General features: G+C 41.7%; 1 protein-coding gene across 7 annotated transcripts in view; it reads right to left on the bottom strand.

Moving 5' to 3' along the window:
• The window catches only part of NKTR (natural killer cell triggering receptor), a 31,780-nt gene that overhangs the window by 2,698 nt on the left and 13,058 nt on the right, over positions 1 to 16,024 (bottom strand). For 4 of the 7 annotated variants that reach the window (XM_007443351.4, XM_007443350.4, XM_007443352.4 and 1 more), the window contains 9 exons: positions 11,233 to 11,262; positions 10,119 to 10,264; positions 8,304 to 8,514; positions 7,645 to 7,797; positions 6,397 to 6,484; positions 5,621 to 5,766; positions 1,998 to 4,886; positions 1,800 to 1,895; positions 575 to 634 (listed from right to left, as the gene is read on the bottom strand). In XM_007443351.4, coding sequence (XP_007443413.2) covers positions 575 to 634; positions 1,800 to 1,895; positions 1,998 to 4,886; positions 5,621 to 5,766; positions 6,397 to 6,484; positions 7,645 to 7,797; positions 8,304 to 8,514; positions 10,119 to 10,264; positions 11,233 to 11,262 — 3,819 coding nt within the window. Of the gene's footprint in view, positions 1 to 574; positions 635 to 1,799; positions 1,896 to 1,997; positions 4,887 to 5,620; positions 5,767 to 6,396; positions 6,485 to 7,644; positions 7,798 to 8,303; positions 8,515 to 10,118; positions 10,265 to 11,232; positions 14,490 to 16,024 lie in introns of those variants that run through there. The other 3 variants (XM_088150463.1, XM_088150464.1, XM_025176370.2) reach the window with 2 other exon arrangements.

A 16,024-nucleotide genomic window follows, 5' to 3' on the forward strand; every position in this document is an offset into this window, starting at 1 on the left:
CTTAAGACTGACTTGTATTGCCTAGTGTTCCTAATCAAAAGAAGAACTGCATGAAAGCAATAAGGCTTTCGGATTCCCAGTCTTATGCACTAACAAATCATCTTGGGGAGGGAACGAGGAATCCTACCAAAATGCAACAGCTGTGAGCTCTCTACCTGGTTGAGGGTATCCGAATTGTATTTACAACTGAAAATATGCCTGAATCCATGTATTATTCCTAGGGATTGGTATATTATTCCTAAGGTATCAAATGGGGAAGGAATATAAAAAGTAGAGCTTCAAACGTGATTCAGAGGCACGTCAGACCTCGCACCAACACAGCCCTTCTCTGCGATCCATGAGAACAGATTGTTCCCACCGCCCCAGGCTTCCATGCCTGCCTGAAAAAATCCCTTGTGACTTCTTCAAAGACTTATTTGAATGTGACTCTTAAAGCAGCCGCAACATTTTTTTTCAGGGTTGCTTGAACTCTTCCAAACTGTTTTTATTCAAAGCAGAGTCCTAACGAAAAGCACCTTTTCTGATTCATTTACATTTCGGGTGCACGCTAAAAAGGATCTCACACGCTACCTACCTCGACCGACTCCGGTGATCATACGAATTGCTTCTGGATCGGCTCCGACTGTAAGTGCGGCTGTTAAAACAGGAAAAATCAGGTCACTGTATTATTTTTTAAAATCTGCATGGACAACTTTCCTCATGTTTAAATTTGGGTATTTAGGTCCAAGAGAGTTCAGATTATTCCCTCGCGTTCACTAAATGTACAGAATGGTTCTGCAGTGAGCCAACCTAAGCTTCAGGTAAAAAGGTCCCGTCTCCTTCCAGCTGAGCTTAGCTTCAGGGACGTCATCATGCAGGTCTGGGGGCAATAGCTTGGGAGGGGTTTGCCCCTGTTGTTTTCCAGAATGTTTTTTCAACTTTCCGCTTGTAGTGGCAATGTGGAAGACCAACTGTTATTTCCAGGAGTTTAGGTGACCTAGTTTGATTTCTCCTGCACATGTTAAGAAAGCTCACTTTGAATGGTAATAATGTTTAGCTGGCTTGTTCTTCACTTTTACTTAGAAGTGTGGAGGGGGGGAGAGCTCAACCCTTGGGATTGTTTAGGTTAAGCACTAGCTTATCTATACCGTTCTCGGGCTCTGGAATATTTTGAAGAGCAGGTACCACATCTGGTCAAGGTCACTTTCAGAGCCCCCGACTCCAAAACAGAGTCATGGGACTGCAGTGCCAGACTTTAATAAAAAAGCCCTGGCACTGCCGCTGGAATTGGGAGCATGGGCACCGGCCTTGGGACTAGGCGCGGTGTTATCTAAGCCATCTTGGGGTCTCTTCGCTGTCGCCTTACGGTAGCTCCCGGGAGTGGAGGAAGAGTTTTATCATCTTGCTTGGTATGTAATCCTTTCATACTGGGCTCTCGTATTCCTGTTTAAATCTGTTTGCTAGAGTTAACAAGCTCTGAAATCTCCTCACCTGCTGGTGAGTTCGTTGTCTCTGGATCTAAAAGTACGAAAAGAACCAACTGCCTGGGCACCCGATCACTGCCCCGGCAATTGGCAAAACACCACTCCAGACCCAACTCTGCTTAGATCACCCAAATTGAGTGGGGTGCTCCCACCTGCTTTAAGCAAGGTAGATTCTTCCTCAGGTCGAGGGCCCCCTGGTGACTGCGTGGAAGGATCCGTGCAGATTATGTTGGCAACCACAACCAAGAGAGTTCACTGCTGCCTTAGTCAGGGGTATCTTCTCAACTTGCCAATATAGATTTCTCCAACGCTTTTCCTTTGAAAGATACAACTTACCTATGACTTCTGCAACTGTTGTAAGAGCTACTTCGACTTCTTGAGCGGCCACGGCTGTACCACCCTCGGCTCCGGCTTCTTGAGTAGCTCCGGGATCTGTGTGTTTAAAGGAAACGCATTGGGGGGAAGAAAAAAACAAACCAACCCACATTCCAAAACCAAGATACCCCCTTATAAAACGCAAACACTTGTACCCACCTGTATGAGTATGTGGAACTCCTAGACTGACTTCGTGAGTGACTGTAAGACAGAGATCTTGTTCTGTGCCTGGATTTAACATCCGACTTGCCCCGCGACCGACTCCGGCTTCTAGACTGGCTGTCCTCTCGTGCCGGGGAATCTTCTTCACTGGAGCTCTCGTGGTTCCTCGGTCTCCGATTCAGACGCGCGGTCTTCCTGACTTCGTCAAACAGAGAGCCTGGCCTAATTTTGTTTTTACTTTTAATTTCTATCCTTAAACCTTGCGGCTTGGATTCGGAGGAGCCGGGGGCCACGTTTTTTGCTTCGGCAGGGCTGCTGGCAGGAGCGGCTATCTGCAGATTCCCAGCCCCCTGTAACGGTTTCCACTTATTGTCAACAAGGCTGCTGTGGGCACTTTCAGCTACTTCGGTTTTCAACACGCCTTCCACGCTAGCGACGGCTGAGGCGGCTTTAGGTTTTTCTCTGTCTCGTTCTCGGCTGCCTTCTTTAACACTGGTCAGTTCTTTAGCATCCACCACCTGCTTTGCACTCTCTGCTTCAGCGCCAATGGGCACACAGGAGGTGGTACTGCCTTTAACGTCCTGGAAATTGACCTTGAGGCTTACTGGAGAAAGTTCCACATCCATTTTTACGGGTGAGTTGTGGTCTGGAGTACAGATCTCCATATCATCCATCTGTGTAACATCCATCTCGGTTTCATTATTCTCCTGAGCAGTCGTGGCGCTTCCTGAAACACCCACATTTTTACCTGGATTTGGAACAGGGGCTGAAAAAACTTGTTCCTCATTGCGTTTATTCAGTTGGCTAGTAGGTGATGCATTATCTGCAACTCTACTGGAGAGGACAGTCTCTTCATGGGACTTCACGTCATCCTTTGCTTGGTCTTTGACCATTTTACCATTTTCAGAATCCGGATCTTTGTTTTTTTCTTTCACCTCTGTTTTGGTTTGCTTCTCTCGGTCATCCCTTATTCCAGGTTTTATAGCAATGACTTCCTCCTCCTCCTCCTCCTCCTCCCCAAATTCCAAGGGAGGCTGCCAGTGAAACGTTTCTTTTTGTTTCTCAGCCTTATGTTTCTTCTCCTTTTTACCCTTGGACTTTTCTTTAGCTTTTTTGGAATGTGCTTTTCGGAAGGTTTTTTTGGAATTACGCTTCTGCTTCCTGGATTTCTCCCTAGAGCCTGCATTGGAATTGGAGCTCTCGGTTTCAGAGGGAGAAGGAGCTTTGTTTCCTTTCAACGTATCTGGGGAGGGTTCTGATTTTGACTTGTATCTGGGCGGGCAGAGGTCTGTATCTGAGTCTGACGTGGCTTCGCCTTCCTCTTTTGCAGAAGACGGTCTTGAATTTTCTTTACCGTTTCTGTTTCCATCTCTTCCAGAATTTGATTCAGAGTCCCACTCAATACTCGCGCGCGTTTTCCTTTTTGGCTTCCGACCGCTTCTTGGAATCTCAGATTTCTCTTTCAAAACTTTGATTTTCGAATGGTTGCTGTCTTGCCCAGACCTAGGCTTTTCTTTGTGCCTGTCGCAACCTGAACTTCTTTTATTTTGTTTCCGAGTCCCTTTTCCTGACCTTGATTGCCCTTTTTCTTGGACAGCCTGGGATCTAGCCAGTTTTTCACTGTCTGTCGAGGAGTCTAAGGAGGATCTACTTGCACTTGCTCGGTGCTTCGAAGAGCTCACACCTTTCACATACGGAAGAGTACTTTCAGAACTACTTTGTCTTTTCTTGGACAACTCAGAATTTCTCTCTCTGGATTCAGATTTTGTTCGGCTTTTCTGTCGGTCATCCTCGCTTAGGGAAAAGTAAGAAGATGATCCACTGTAGCATGACTGGTCACTGGGGAACTGATTCCCTGAATGGGATCTAACTGTGGATCGGGATCGAGATCTTGAGCTGGAAGGGCTTCTTGACCTTGAGTATGACTTGGAGTAGGATCGACTTCGCGATGTCCTGCTCCTAGACTTCCACCAGCTGCCAGAGCTTCTATTGCTCTGATTTTTGGAGTTACGGCTCCGGTCGCTCTCCGAACTCTTTGGACGTTTATGATAGGAAGAGGAGGAGCCAGGGTCTTTGATATTGATTAAACTGTAGTTAGTCTGAGCGGGTATCAGGTGAGTGGTCTTTGCTTTCATTTCCTGAATTCGCTCGTAAGATGGTTTCCATGGCTTTTGTCCAGGTTTCCATCGAGAAGGTGGAGGACTGTCACTAAGTGGGATAACTGGAATGCTTTCAGCAACCACAGGCTGGATCGCTAATTTATCATTTTGTGGTAATGCAGTTCTTACTGGTTCAACAGGGGCTGGCTTGCGCTCCTTTAAATGAGCCGCCACGTTTTTGGGTGAACTGGAGACCGTTTTCACTTGCTTCGAGGTGGAACTTGATCTTGACCTGCTCCTTGATCGTGAAGATTTATGAGCATTTCTTGACCTAGAACTTCTGGAATAAGATCGAGACCTGGACCTGGACCTAGACCGGGATCGAGACCTATAGTATGACCGAGAATCTCTGCTGGAGAGAGATATCGAGCTCCGCTTATCTCTGTCAGATTTGGACCAGCCTCTTCTAGAAGAATCATCTCTAGATGTCAGGGAAGAAGAACGTGATACTCTTTCATGGTCACACAATGATTTTGTCCTTCTAGTAGAAGAGTGGGAGGATTCTACATCTGTTGAAGGAGACATCTTTTTCTTTTTAATTTGTTTGTGTTTCTTGAAATGTTTTTGCTTTTTGGCCTTCTTCTTGTGCTTCGCTTTTTTCTCTTTCCGATGTTTTTTATGGTGGCCAACATGTCGAGCAGTACTTAGGTCTGAAAAGCCATTGTGGGACCAAGACCGTGACCTCTGGGACAGACTTCTTTCATCCCATCTTCCTGGGTCACTCAGCCTAAGAACAAAGAAATGAAAAGAGCAGGCAACCCCTTTAACTACAGTGCTTAGCTCCTATTACTCTCTTGCAAGGGAATAAAAGTTGCAAGTGCGCTGCAGCAGGGTCCTGAAAGATCAAGGACTGCCTGGCTGAATAACCTGGATAAAGCTCAAAACACAGATCTAATGGAGGCATCTTCCTAAAGAAGAAGAACCAGCAGTCACACTATCTCTTTACCACAGGCTGAAGAATAAGGGACAGGATATCTGGGTGGTAAATGAAGACTGTCCGCATGCTTTCAGTTGGGGTTCTCTGGGCTTAGGGAGATCAATACTGAAGTAATCAATACCGTTTACGCGGACTTACAAATTTAGACCGAATTTGAACCCACAACATACACAAAATGATTTGAGCAATAACACTGCTCAGAAATAAGCCTATGATCTATTTAATAAGGGATTTATTCCTGCAGCAGCTTCTATGGATGATCATTCTGAGGGAAGAGTTTTTGCATGCATCTCTACCCACAATAATCCAGAAACGATCCCACAGGTGTCCCAGAGCACCAGCGTTGTATTTTAGACTACGTTCAGACCTGCACATTTAGTAACTGTGCTTTACAATTCAGTCCTCATATTATTGTCTTACAGAAGCCCAAAGTTGCAACCACATTCATTTTTTTCCCTCTGAACTCTCACAGCTAAGACACATCCTTCTCCACAAACATGACATTATTCTCAGCAAATTCTTACTTATCCCCTTTACTCCATTTTTCTCCACTGGGTGCCCTATAAACTCTTAATCTCTGCATTTCCTCTTTCCAGTGTGGTGGTGTTTCACTACTTCCATCATTATCAGATTCCGTGCATGAGCGAGAGTGAGGCGGCGTATGGTATCTCTGGAAAAAAAATGTAACAGGATAACGTGATACAAAATCTATACATACTTGCACACTTCAGGAGCAATTAACTATAAAGCTGCTTGCAGATATGGTATATGGAAGAAAAGATGCTGCCATGCAGAAGAATTCCTCTGCAGAACAGAAGATCTACCTGAGAGTGGAGACCTTACAATAACTCCTAAGATGGACTTTGCACAAAGCCCTCCAGAAACTAAGTTACAGCAGCGTTTAACTTCCACGGGGGTGGGGCAAGGACACAAAATTCATCTCCACTTTTACTGATACAACCATCACATTGTCTAATCTTTGGTTTCAGTAAGCCACAAGTTAACAGTATAAACGTATTCTTCTATTGCTGCCTGTTTTTCATTCTTACTGTGTCTTTAGGTTTCACAAAACTCTCATTTGTCACCATTTTACAGTTACAATGGCCCTAAGTGAACAAAAGCTGACATAAGTGCTGAATGAAACATGACATCTTTCTGTGTATCTGAATACATATGTACCACGTTTTTATTCGGCCATACTTATCCCATTACTAAGCATTACAAGCAAGAACAACTTTTCAATGCTTGTTGAAATAAAACTCTCAAGTTATAAATTTGAAAGGAAAAAAAGAACACATACTATTGTGCCTCTCCCTCTGATTTTTCTTCCAGATTTTGATACAGAAGGCTTCTGATCAGCCAGAACAGGTGCTGCATCGATGGGTTTCCTTAAGTATTCAGAACAAGAGAGGTATAAGGAAAAATGACCTGGAAAGTTACAAACCAGTTTCTTGTAATCAAAATATGGACTAAACTGAGCAAGTTATATCAACAACCACACATCTAAACGCTTATCTTTGTTATTAGCCCAGTTGGTTTGCTATGCGGTCCCACCTATGGACAGCATAAGCCTCCTTTTAGGACTCTCCTGCAGCCCACCTCATTACTTTCAATTTTAGGCAAAGCAGCATCTTCAGCTCCCTTCCTCCATCTCTGTTCTAAAATGGATCCAACTTGGATCTGGGAGTAAAAGGCTGCCCTAAGAAGGAAGCCCCTTTCTCCAGACACCAGACTGCACAGGGGCTCTCTCGGATGGAATGCCAAGATGCTATCAGAAAATAGCTTTCTCCTTGCAGATGGCTGAGAACAAGGTCGAGTTGGTTAACGTGGGTAGTAGGACTTCCTAAGAACAATGCCATTTTCAGGCACTATTACTCAGTGCAGATGCCCTAAACTCAACGGTTCCACTCACCCTGTCTCATCAGTTTCCTGTTATTTTTCATCAGCTATAACAGATATGAAGAACTATAATTAAAATTAGAACAAAACTGCATGAAGCAATGATATGTTCATTGCTCCTCTGGGTAAAACAAAGCTGTTCAGAAACACAACAGAGATGCTTGCAGGCCCCTGAAAGTGTTTAGAGATGAATTGAGGAGGAATTGCCTGGTACAACAACTGATACAAAATACTTAACAAGAGACTTAATCTTACAGTCCAAGGACTGAGAACAGCCTACAATATTTCTCATTGTTTTATATATTTCAACCACAGTTAAGTTCTTGAGAGTATCAGAGGTTGTGACATTTCACGCGCAGCATCGCGCATTTCAAACAGGCCATTGTTTAGGGAGAACTGGAAACAGAAGATGGTCCTATCTTCATCTTCACTGATTTAGTGGAATCTACTGCAGGACATTACTGAAGACAAGAGGTCTAGCTAGTTACAACTTCCCTCCCATTAACAAAGCTTTTGGCTCCTAAAATATACAATCTTTTCAGCCAGTGGGTATATCTGAAATATAAATAGGTACATTTTATTTTGCCACTTGGGTTGCAGATCAAGACACAAAGAATAATAATAAAAAAAAGAGACGTGTGATGCATACGAATCTGGCTCTGTATTTATAATAGGTGCATCTCTTCTAAGCAAAAATCTGTTTTCGGGCACTGGAGGAATTTCTTCAGGACGGACAACGGGCTTATCCCTCTTCACGTTCAGGTCCGCTGACTTTTCATTTGTTTCGCTCTGGTCGGAGTGGCTAGAAGGAAGGAGAGCAATTTAGGGCAACTGAGGCTACTTTGCACTTTTTTTGAAAAGCCAAGCAAAAAGATCTGCAGAGTAATATGTATCTCGTGGTTAACTTGCTAAACTAAGTCCTCTTAGCCTTCCCAAATTTAGATAACCAATTAACTTCTTGCACTTCTAGAAGTCCATCCAATTCACTTCTCCAAGCTTTCAGATAATTAAACTTGCTCTCTCTGCTATCAAGCTTTGGCTCTTTGCTGTTCAGGGCCATTCCTCAGGGACGATAAAAGCAGAATTTTAAGAACTCTAGTAACGCCGTGGAAGCACACATGTCTACCGTCCTCAGAATGCACTTTTGGAATCCACAGGTCTATGCTGGCTAGGAATTCGAGGAATTTGACACGTTAGATGGATGCTGAGCTGCAGAATGCTGGGCTCTAAAAGACTTATTCCGTAACCCCTGAAACAAAACCTTTAATTTGTTCTGCTGTTATTATTCAATCCTTTCCTAGGCCTGACCTGTGTTTGTTCTTCGCTTCCTCTTTCTTCCTTTCTTCCCTTCTTCGTTTCCCTGGTTGCTTAGCTTTACTCCTCCTCTTGCGTTTCCTTTTCCTGCTTCGCTCATTTTCATATTCACTGTCAGAAGAGGATTCCGACGACGTGGATGTGCTGCTGCTGGAGGTATCTGAAGCTTCCGAATGCGTCCATACTTTTCTTTTCTTCTCCAACGCTTAGGATGATAAAGTTACATATTTTTATTACCTCCAGAAAACACATGGATTGACAATCATCAGGGATACAGTTAAATCATAGTTCATGATGTTGGGATCACAATTATAGACAAGTACATTACTATTTGAAATATGCGCAAAAATGCACAGGAGTGAGTTTATTTCTAATTTACTGATGGAGCTACTGGATTCAGCTATATCACTGGGCAGATATAGCAGCCTATATCATAGCTCTGATCTGCTCTAGATTCAGGGGCTTCAAGTTAAAAAAATTAAGAGGGACTAAGTAATTGCAGAAGTGTGCAGCCATAGCTGCACTAGTTGCTTTTTGACCTGGGGAAAAAATACCTAGAATTATTCACTGAAAATCACCCTATCAGCTACTTGTGTTCATTTCTGGAAGCCAAGCTTCATGAAATAAATCAGCAACTGTCTGTATCTTTATTGAATCAGCACCTGTCAATGACACCCTCAGGGATTCCTCTTAATTTTCCTCTTGCTTTGAAATAAGTCCTGAAGAGACCTTTCCTCCTGGTGATTTCAGAGAACCTACTAGATGCCCAAGCTTCTCTTCTGCCTTTGCACAGCTCCCTTATTTTTAGGTAGAGGTGACATGGTATGGCGCTATAATGAAGATATTCAGAGCGCAATTCACCTCCAACTGTTATTGAATGATGCCCACATAACAGGATCTGCAGAGTCTTCTTCCTTCTGAAGACCTCCGTTGCTCCTTCTCAGTTCTTGCTCCCTCAATCATTGTGAAATCTGTGGAGTCCTTGGTGCTCTCTGAGTTTGTTTGCAGGCGTTTCATTACCTGACTAGGTAACATCATCAGCGTGAGGGAGTGTAGGGTTTGCTCCCTGTTTATATGCAGTAGTTTGTATGCAGTGGCAACCCTGCCAGTGTTGGTGGGGGTGCGGTTTTCTCCTTGGTAGCTCCCTTGAATAGAATATTGTTTCCTGTTTGATTGTCTGTCTGGTGTCAATCCCTGCTTATCTGGGCACTGGCTGCTGGAAAGGTGTTCTGGTCTTTTTGTTTCCTTCTTAGCTTTTTTATTGTCTCTTTTGAATGGTAAGTCAATGTGGTTTATCTCTCTGTGTCTATTGATGGCTGATCAGTATTGATGATGTTACCTAGTTGTGGTCATGAAACGTCTGCAACAAACAACCAAGCTCAGAGGGCAGCAAGGACTCCACAGTTCAACCCTGAACAACAGAGGTTCTCTTCTATTGTGAAATCTGTTATGCCTTCTTTGTACCCAGCCACTCTCTTCTAGCCAGGGCCTGGCAGGCAAGTTACTTTTGTGGTCGAAATGTGAGCAAAATAATTTCGTATGATAGGTACTGAGTATATCTATGTGCGCCTCTATTTACAGGTAAATATTCTGCTATACATTTTCTTGGTTCGATATTCAGCATCCAATAAAACCTTCCCCAAGATCACAACAGAATCTGGCCAGAGTTAAGATGACAACATTACCAAACGTACACATTCTCAAAACTTTTCAAAAAGTGGTTTCCAGAATCCCAATTCAAATTCAATCTCGCAGAGATCCTAGGACTTTTTTTTCTCAGACATGTCTAGCATGAATGGAAAGGCTTACCATCCTTTGCTGATTTTGTAACCAGCACCCCACAATCAATAACGCGCACATCTGCGTATGGCCTACTGGCAGGATCAGTTTTCAGATTTTCTATTTGTTCTATTACTTCAAAACCAGAAATAACCAGTCCAAAGACGACATGGACGCTGCAGAAATAGAAAAGGCATGCTAGATTGTACAGAAGTGGGAATGCACTGGCTCTGTTCACAGTAAATACTTCACTGGGCGTGTTGTGTGTGTCCTACAACCATCTAACTGTCCAAATGACCCACTGAAGTCAAATAGAGGAGACTACATTTAGGCCCAATCCGACCTAGTTTTGTTTTGGATGAAATTAACTCCCTCACTTTGATTTTCCTTACCTCTGGCACTAAGATGAACCTTGCAAAAAGGAGCTTTTTCTGTAGTTTTCAACATCCCATACCCCACAGGCACATTGGGGAGAGACAGAAAGGATAATGGTGGTGAAGACCCCTCCCAATCTGTCCATAGTGGTTCAACCAGTTTTGTTTTTTTTACTCTTTTTTCCTTTAAAGAAAAAAAAATAAACAAGGCAGAAAGCAGGAAGGAATGGGACATCCCTCTGCCTCCCTTGCTGGAGCTGGGATGACTAAAACAATGGCTGCCACCCTGGAGATAACTGATGGTGGGGGTGGGTGGGCTTAAGTCATTTGTGTCCTGCAAAGACAGAAACTGAGGAGCCCAAATAAGATTGGATGAACAATGTTTTTTGCACTCAAGGCTAGAATGTCATACCCTGAAATAGAGCCTTTGGAGTGAGGCGGTTTATGAGCCCCATCAATCTCAAATAAAGAACCCAATAAATATAAATATGTATCTCCCCAAACCATCAACACTATGTGATTATGATGTAAGTGAGCTTTGTTCCTCCACCTTTCTCATTGTTATAACCTTCTGGGATAGCAGAGTTTTTCTCAACCTGCTGGTCTGGAGACCCCCCAGGACAATACTTCCCGGAATTCTGTGATAGGAGCGCAAGAAGCTCAGGTCTGCATCCACGCTGAGTTTCAGTGGTTGAGCTGGGATTAGAATCTGGTTTCACTAAGTTAAGTCCAATACCAATCTCCTAATGTGAAAGAATATGGGGTCTTACCCATCAAGGTGAGGAGCAGGCTTCGTAGTTCTGCTCAACATCAACATGCATGAGATGTTTATTGTTGAAAAAAAATCAAGTTTTCAGATGAAGAAGTAAAAAGGCAGAATGGCAGGTAAAATAAAAAAGTAAGGGAAGAAAAAACATAGCAGTTAATTTAATAAATAAACTTATTTATACTAAATTCAGGAAATGTATCACTTTTTGTCACACACTACAATATAATGCTACACTTGAATTTTATTTCTGATTCAGATTAAATGCCTGTAGTATAAACAAACAGACTGGCTCCATTTCACCATGGCCAGAATTGGACAAACCATCATGGATTCCCTCATATTTCAAGTACTCAGAATTACAATCTGGATCTTGGCAACAACACAGAATAAATTAGATGCATCTAATATGGTTGATACTGCACAAAACCAAATTCTTAAAAGTTAAATCTATTAGACATACAAACACAATAGTTCCAAACCAACTTGTCTCCTATTATTTTTCTAATTCTGCAAATCAACTTGAAACCATTCACAGCTTTGGAAAATTAGTTCTAAAATTTATAATCAGTCAAGCTTTATTCTAATAGAGCTTTTTATGCCTTGTTCCCACTCTATGTTTCAAGAGTATAATTCCACTGGTCATCCTTCTTGGGGGGCGGATGATGCTAAATTGTAATCCCAAACAATGTCAAAGTGTTAAGCTTATGACAAAGTCTGCAATCATATACATGTCTAAGGAATAAATCCCATGATATTTATTTCTTTGAAATAACATGTATAATGGTTGCAGCCTTAGTAATATCTCTGTGTGATTTTGCTCTATGCTAAAATACAGTGAACCTTTGAAACAAAGGATTATAGTCCAATATCTACTGACAATCTGCCCAGAAGAATTAGTGTGCCTTGAAAATATTCTGGCATTTGTTGGGGGAAGAAATTGTTTTCAAAGACAATACCAACTAATTATCAGAAAGCATTTGTTGAAGTTACCATGGAAAATGCACGTGTATTAATTAACTGTAAAGCAATATACTGTCCTGGTGTACTTTTGCAAATGTTTGTTGAAACAGAGTAATTCTTTCTTCCAATGGCCTTCTTTGGGGGGGGAGAGGGGGCAGAAAGGCACTATTATTGAATTTTCATTCATTCAAACAGGGTACCAATCACTTTATAGACCTTTTGAGTCTAAGAACTCAGCAGCTGTTCCCTTGGTCCTCTTTAACAAGAGTGCAATCTAATCGGAATAAGAGTGGAAATTATATGCCAAGTACTGTATAACATGTGCTTGCTCAAAATGCCTCAGAGAATATGTCTACTACTAGAACTGCTGCAGAGTTCTTTTCAGTCTACACCCCTTCTCCACTGACCAGGTATTCTCCAAATTCGTTGAACTATGAGTATTCCCAGCCACAATCACTGACCTTGTGGGCTGGAAATTCTACAAATAGTGTGGGTCAGATCTCACTTTTTGATTGGTCTCTCTAAATCAAGTCGAAATCAGTGCTGGTTTGGATGCCTGTCAACCTCCCCACATTTGGGACAAGATGTTTCAGGACCTGTGGTCTGTAGGGCAACTTACCCGCTACTATTTCTGTCTGCAAAGCTAGAAAAGTTAACAGAACGTTTGCTGATCAAGTCAGCATAGGCAGGGCATTCTGATTAACCAATCTGCTCTCAAGCCTTGAGAGTCAGAAAACAGGCAAGGATCACTGTGCAACTGCCCAGCTCTATAGCTCTAAAACGAAAAAGAACATTCGGCCCATTAGAGCATTGGATTCAGTAAGCACAAATGTGAACTCTTATTATTCCTTTTGCAAAGTAAGGACAGAAAGATCTGTAGGGCACAAAGTTAAGACTGGGAGGCAAGCATGCTCTTTCTCATTACATGCTCTGGAAGATTAAGCAGCATTATTCTCTAGGCATATCTTTACATCTTCACAGAAACAAACACACAGAACAGGGATCATTAACACACGCTTGTGTGTTCCAAACACCAGAGAATATTCATAAATGAGGAACAGAATAAATAATTAAGCATTACCTTGCTGGCAATTGGCTTTTGAATGTGCTACTATGGCTGGACCTAATTGCATAGGCTATGTGCAGCGAATTTCCCATCAAAAAATGTATGGACTAAGTAAAGGGAATAAACACTTCTGTAGGATGATCTCCACAGAGGGAGCTTTGGAATTTGGGTCTCTAAGTTCAAATGTTATTCCCCTCCCATGTATATGAGGGTAATCTTGGTAAGTCACTCAGCCCCAGTTCCCTTCTCTATAAAACAACCCCAATCCAGCAACGTGCAGGGAGGACAAAAACAGATTGTGATGCAATCTGTGTAGTTGAACTATGACTAAAGTTACTGAACTGAAATCCTGAGTAAGATTCCTTTAGAAAAAATGACCAGGAGGTGGCTGAGATCGACAGTCACTGTAAACACCACCAGTTCCAAATGGAAGTAAACTGTCCATCAAAGATTTTGAAATGCCTCCACAAAATATTTTCACTAGTTTTCATAATAAAGAGACTTTGGATCTTTTCATTATTCAAACATGCAAGTCTCTAAAAGCATTTTCAGAAAAAACAGGGATGGAGAAAAACCTTTGAACAGCTGGAGTAACAAGTATTCTTAACTATGCCTTCACCTACTGGCTTCCTCCACAAGGTAAATGTGTTATAAGCTCGAAACTTCATATTTAATATTACTGAAATATTGATTTCAAAATATTGTTTATTATTATTTAAACTGGGGGATATAAAACAACCAATATATTTTTAAATAACTATTTCTCCCATTGATAATAGTTGGCAAGATTGCAGAAAAGGACATAAACTACCGATCTAGCCATTCCTCACTTTTTCAAAGCCATTATCTCCCCATGAAGAGAAAAATGACTGAGAAAACTGTGAAAAGCTTTGACAGAACTTTTTCCCATGAAAGAATTATACTTCTACAAATAGCAAGAAATTTTGAATGGTTTATCATGAAATAGGGCTTAAAAACACAGGATAGCCATAAAGACAAGGAGTCTCTTTTTCTCAAAGTTGGTACTGAACCCCATGAAGAACTGTAACACCACAAGTTTCAATTCACATATGATCAGAAAAAGACAAGAAAGACAGAAAGAAGAAAGTGAAAAGGGGGGAGGGGAGGGAGAAAGAAAGAAAGAAAAAAAGAGAGAGAAAGAACACAGCCTTAGAGGAATGAGACATTACCTTTGGAGCGCACGATGTAACACTGTTTCTGTAAATTTTACACAAAAATGGCAAGAAATAAATTGTAGTACAATTCCAAACAAACTTGAGTCTATGTTTAATACAGCTTTTAACTATTTTTTTTTCAGCTGAATGCAATTCTCAATGTGTATGCAAAACCTTTTAAAAAAAACAGGGCTCTAAATTTTCTTTATGTTCACGTTTGTTTAGCTAGTTCAAGGGTTATACCAGTAGAGATACGACTTGCTTATGCACTGAAAGGTCACTACAAAGAATGGACTCAATTAAAATCTCAATTAAAATCTCTGTCCAGCAAATCGTTGGTGCTTTCTTAGATTCATTCCCGCCACCCAAGTTGCAGCTACACACGTGAAGCTATTTGAGTGGCTCGTGTTACAGAAAGATTACTCAAAGGATTATAAAGGCTGTTAAAAACACAGAGGCCCACACTTTGCAAAGCGGGGCGGATACATATTTTAAAATGCCCTTCCCCAAATCAAAGCAGTATATAAATATCATTAAAAGCAGGAAGCTTTAATTATCGTGGGTTTCGATCACGGTCAGAAATAAGCCATACAAGGTAAGAAAGATTAGTCTTTCAGAGGCTTTGGCTTGGAACAGACCTGAGAATCAGTCATGGAGAGCACATTCATAAAGCTTTTAACCCACGTATCAATGCTAGTGCAAGATCAGAAATCACATGGTTATAGTAATGGGAGCAGGTTACCATTTTTTTCATTAACCAAGGTGATCACTGGGATTAGTAAATGAAAGGGTCTCATTGACAGTAAGACATACAGGCCTAGCTTCATTTGAATTTAGACTCAGGATACTTTAACACAGTGTTTCTCAACCTTGGCAACTTTAAGATGTGCGGACTTCAACCACCCAGAATTCTGGGAGTTGAAGTCCACGTATCTTAAAGCCGCCAAGGTTGAGAAACACTGCTTTAACAGATTGATTCATGTTTCACTTATACCTATCACGAGACTCTGAGTGTTTCACTTATTAAGAAACAATTTATGACATAAATTGGTTAAAGTTGTGAAGAAAAACTATGAAAAGAGCCACAATGGAAAGGTCTTAGATTTTTTTTTTTACAGTAATTTTTTCAAGAAATGAATAATCACATGTACAGATCCCTTCATCGCAAGCACATGCATAACCTCTGAATTCCACTGCTTTCCACTGATCTTAGAACTTCTCCCCACAGGGCAACATAAAATGGAAAAGTAACAAAGCTGAAGAACAGCCCCTTCCCCTCCCAAGGTCTCAAATAACCTAGGTAGAACAACCAGAAACCTCATCTCTCCCCCCACCCCCATTTCATAAAATCACATCAGAGAAAGATGCAAAACCATTCCAAATATTTACAACTGGAAAAAAAAAAAAAGGTTAACCACATATTCAATGGTGTATTTCAACCAACCCGTTTGCAGTACAATGTTAATATTTGGGTATGCTAGGAGTGGGGACAGAGAGGAGATATTTAAGCAGCATAAAAATCACCATCTTCTAGTGATAAGACTTTCAGGCCATATCATCTACTGTGAGTGCTACTTTCTTGGCCCCAGAAA

Source organism: Python bivittatus, unplaced genomic scaffold (assembly GCF_059951505.1).
Source record: "Python bivittatus isolate LINGU-HERP-01145 unplaced genomic scaffold, Pbiv_v1 ctg000610_np1212, whole genome shotgun sequence".
NCBI classification, from domain to species: domain Eukaryota; kingdom Metazoa; phylum Chordata; class Lepidosauria; order Squamata; family Pythonidae; genus Python; species Python bivittatus.